Source organism: Limulus polyphemus, unplaced genomic scaffold, assembly GCF_000517525.1.
Source record: "Limulus polyphemus unplaced genomic scaffold, Limulus_polyphemus-2.1.2 Scaffold1, whole genome shotgun sequence".
NCBI classification, from domain to species: Eukaryota; Metazoa; Arthropoda; class Merostomata; order Xiphosura; family Limulidae; genus Limulus; species Limulus polyphemus.
Window position 1 is genome coordinate 3,031,515 of NW_013665611.1, and position 3,587 is coordinate 3,035,101.

Consider the following 3,587-nt stretch of genomic DNA (forward strand, 5'->3'; position numbering starts at 1 on the left):
AAAAAAATACTGATCTATACATTTCAAATCTAAATTTTCACTGTTCAATGCTGGGTAACTCAGCTAGTATATAATTAAAAAAAACATCAACCTTAAGTTGCATTAAGAACCAGTGATGAATAGATTACATAGGCTTAGAATTTATTCTCTAGTGAAAATCTGAAAATGTTGATGAGCTGTAAAGAAGAGGCTTTGTTATTTTGTAGCCAGTGTAGGAATATAAAATTTCCCGTATGGTTGTAGTAAATTTCAGTAGTATTGATAATGTTAATTGAACTGAATGTTTGTGAGTATGAAATATCCATTTTAAAAAGCACATGCTGGATCCAGGCTTAACTAAAGAAGGTTGTTGAGGAAATGGTGGTATAAGTAGAATAGTGCATTGTAGTTGTCATTATCAAAACATTTATATAAATTGAGAAGGTAAATATATACTTGAATCATTTCTAGATAGTTACATCATGATTTGTAACTTAAAGATGCATGGATAACAAAATGTGCACAAATGCATAGTAGTGGTTCTGCAGATGGGAAATGAAAAACAAAAATAGTTTATTTGAAATAAACATAGTATGTTTATTAACCTTAATTGTAAACAGAAGACAAAGCAACTGAGATATTTGTTTAAGCATACACGAATGTGATTTGACCATACACCATTATGCTACTTTCAACTTTGTTAATAAAATACTAAACATTGGGTGTTTAATTTTCTTGAATTAAGCATGACTTACAAAAAGTTGTTTTCTGCTTATTGGATAGTGTTTAGGGATGATTAATAGAGGCTAACATAGGAATCAGGTTAACTAAAGATTTCATATTGATACTGTTTTTATTATTCCAATTATCCAAGTAAGCAAAGTTATGCCATTATGATTTCTCATTAATATTTTTGATTAATTGAAGGTTGTTCATCTTAATTGATTAGAGTCACAACTCACAAAAATAACTAATCAAAATTAATGTTTTAAATTATTACTATTTTCAATTATTTCAAATATCCAAGTCTTGTGAGAATAATTTATTAATGTAATCAGTTAATGAGTCTAGTGTTTAATTAATTGAAAATTCCATTAACTGCCCAGCTCTGTAACTAATATTTATATTGGATTTATTAGTACAAATATATATTTGATAATGCAGGAAAAGGTTGCATTGTTTATATTATTTTCTTGTGACTATTGCTAATGAAAATTATTATCTAACTTGGTAAGACTTCCATGTGTTTGTTAGTTTGTGTGTTATAAGATTATTGAATGCTATATACATTCACTGTACATGTATGAATTGGACTGATTGTTTTTATAATGTTTATAGTAGTATAGAAATGGAAGTTTTTGCAAAATTCTTTGGAACTGTATTTCATATAATTGCTCTTGTGGCTCCAAATATGATTAGTATTTTTTATTTATTAAAATTACTTTATTGATTTTTGCATAGGTATCTCATATGGATCAAGATGTCCACTTGGTTTTGAGTTTCTTTATCCATCTAATGGAGCCAAACGTTACACTGATTTTGGGGTTATAGATCAAGCTGAAGTATACCACATACCCTATTGTGTACGAATGGGTAGTGACCAGGCAACATGGTTTGATGCTCAAGCTGAATGTGAAACCTATAATAGTTTTCTTCCATATTCATATGACTTTATTATCGATTCAAATCTTAAGATATTTCTACTTAAACAAGGTAAATATTATAATTTTTTTCTCTGCATTGTAACATATTAATATAACTTCATAAGTACCATTCTACTTTGTTCTGTCCATAAGTTTTTTTACTAGTTTTTATAACCTTCATGCAAGTCCAGTTTGTACAAAATAATTTTGTATAAACTGACACATTGCATCATTATTTATTAGGAATGACCACACTTTACCAACTATTTTTAGCTGTACAACATTTACCAGTGTGAAGACATCTTCAAACCTAGTCATATTTGTTTATCAGTCTCTCTCTCCAAAATATTTTATTGATAATAAAGTTAATTAATTATTACACTTTCCTAGTATCAAATCTTTATTTGTTTCATAATTATATCATCTTTTAATACCTTTTTATGTTCTTGGACCTCCATATACTTCCCAGTACTAAGATTTCATAATTAAAAAAAAAATTGTTTTTCCTTTTCTCCACAGATTATGTAGTTGATTTGTCACTAGCTAAGCTTGAACCAAAGACCAAACTTTCTTGTAGGTGTGAAATGAGTGTCAAATTAGAACTTTTGGTAAATATTAGTTAATCTTCCTCTAAAATAATTTGCATGTCTTGAGTACATGCTACTTAACTTATGAAATATTTTTGGTACGTCTACTGGAAAACTTAGATTTAAATAGGCACTTGCAACTCTTATAAACTGTGTTAATTAACTTTTGGAAAACATTAGTGACTGACTGCATTTATTCATTCATTGTTTTAAATGTAAAAATATGTTTAGCACAAGTAAGTTATGTCTTCACTATTTGATTAATAATCAACTGTCAAGAAATAGTTCATTGTACCCTATGGCATGGTTTTTGACTCAGACAAATGTACATCTTAAGGTTTGATGATCATATCATAAATGTACAGAAAAGAAATGTGTGTGTGTATATCTATCTATCTATCTATATATATCTACATATATATAGATAGATAGATAATGTACTTACACACTCTTTTTAGAGAGCAAGCCAGACAACATATGGATACATGTACAAAAGAAAGCAGAATTTTACCAGTGGTTACCAGTTCCCAAGTATGTTATTTTGTGAGCTCTTTATCCATGATTGATATTGTTTTTGACTGTTTCATATATAACTTTTCATATATAACATTACTATATAACATAACATAATGTTTTAGGACAACATTGGACCTATTGGTCCATCTTGGCTGTTCCATTCTCTAAATTAAATTAAAATAACATTAACGTGTCAAGCTTTTTCTTAAATTTACTGCCTCTACAACATCTGAAGGCAATCCATTTCAAAGGCTAACCACCTTGTTAGAAAAATGAAACTGTCTTAGCTGAAGATGATTCCTACTTTGCCAAAATTTATATTTTTGTCCCCTAGTCCTACTATTCTCACTGTTAAATATAAAAAAAAGATGATGCAACAACACTGTCAGTTCCATTTACAATATTAAACACCTCAATCAGATCCCCCCTAACTCTTCTTTTTTCAAGAGAAAAGAATTTGAGAGATTTCAGCCTCTCCTCGTATGACAACCCCTCCATTCCAGGCACCATACCACTAACTCTTCTCTGAACCCTTTCCAACAATTTAATGTCTTTCCTGTGGCGAGGAGCCAAACATTGAATACAATATTCCAAATGTGGCCTAACAAGTGACCTATGCAATGAACTTTTAACCTATTTAGACTTGTATTCAATACTTCTGTATATATAACATAAAATCCTTTATGCCCTACCACTACCAACATCCCTTTGCTTGGATGGCTTCAGAAACTAATGAACTATTACACTGTTGTTAGAATTAATTATATTAAAGAACCTTATACGTTATACTGTGAATGCAAATATGTCAGTAGAAGCCTTGGTAAAATAATAAAAAAATGATTAAAAAAAACGAAACTATGTC

At 29.3% G+C, this 3,587-nt stretch overlaps 1 protein-coding gene across 1 annotated transcript in view; it reads left to right on the forward strand.

The window, feature by feature from the left end:
• LOC106460726 overlaps positions 1-3,587 on the forward strand; it is a 145,943-nt gene that overhangs the window by 18,397 nt on the left and 123,959 nt on the right. The window contains exons 3-5 of the mRNA XM_022386515.1: positions 1,441-1,692; positions 2,142-2,230; positions 2,668-2,740. Coding sequence (XP_022242223.1) covers positions 1,441-1,692; positions 2,142-2,230; positions 2,668-2,740 — 414 coding nt within the window. The remainder of the gene's footprint in view (positions 1-1,440; positions 1,693-2,141; positions 2,231-2,667; positions 2,741-3,587) is intronic.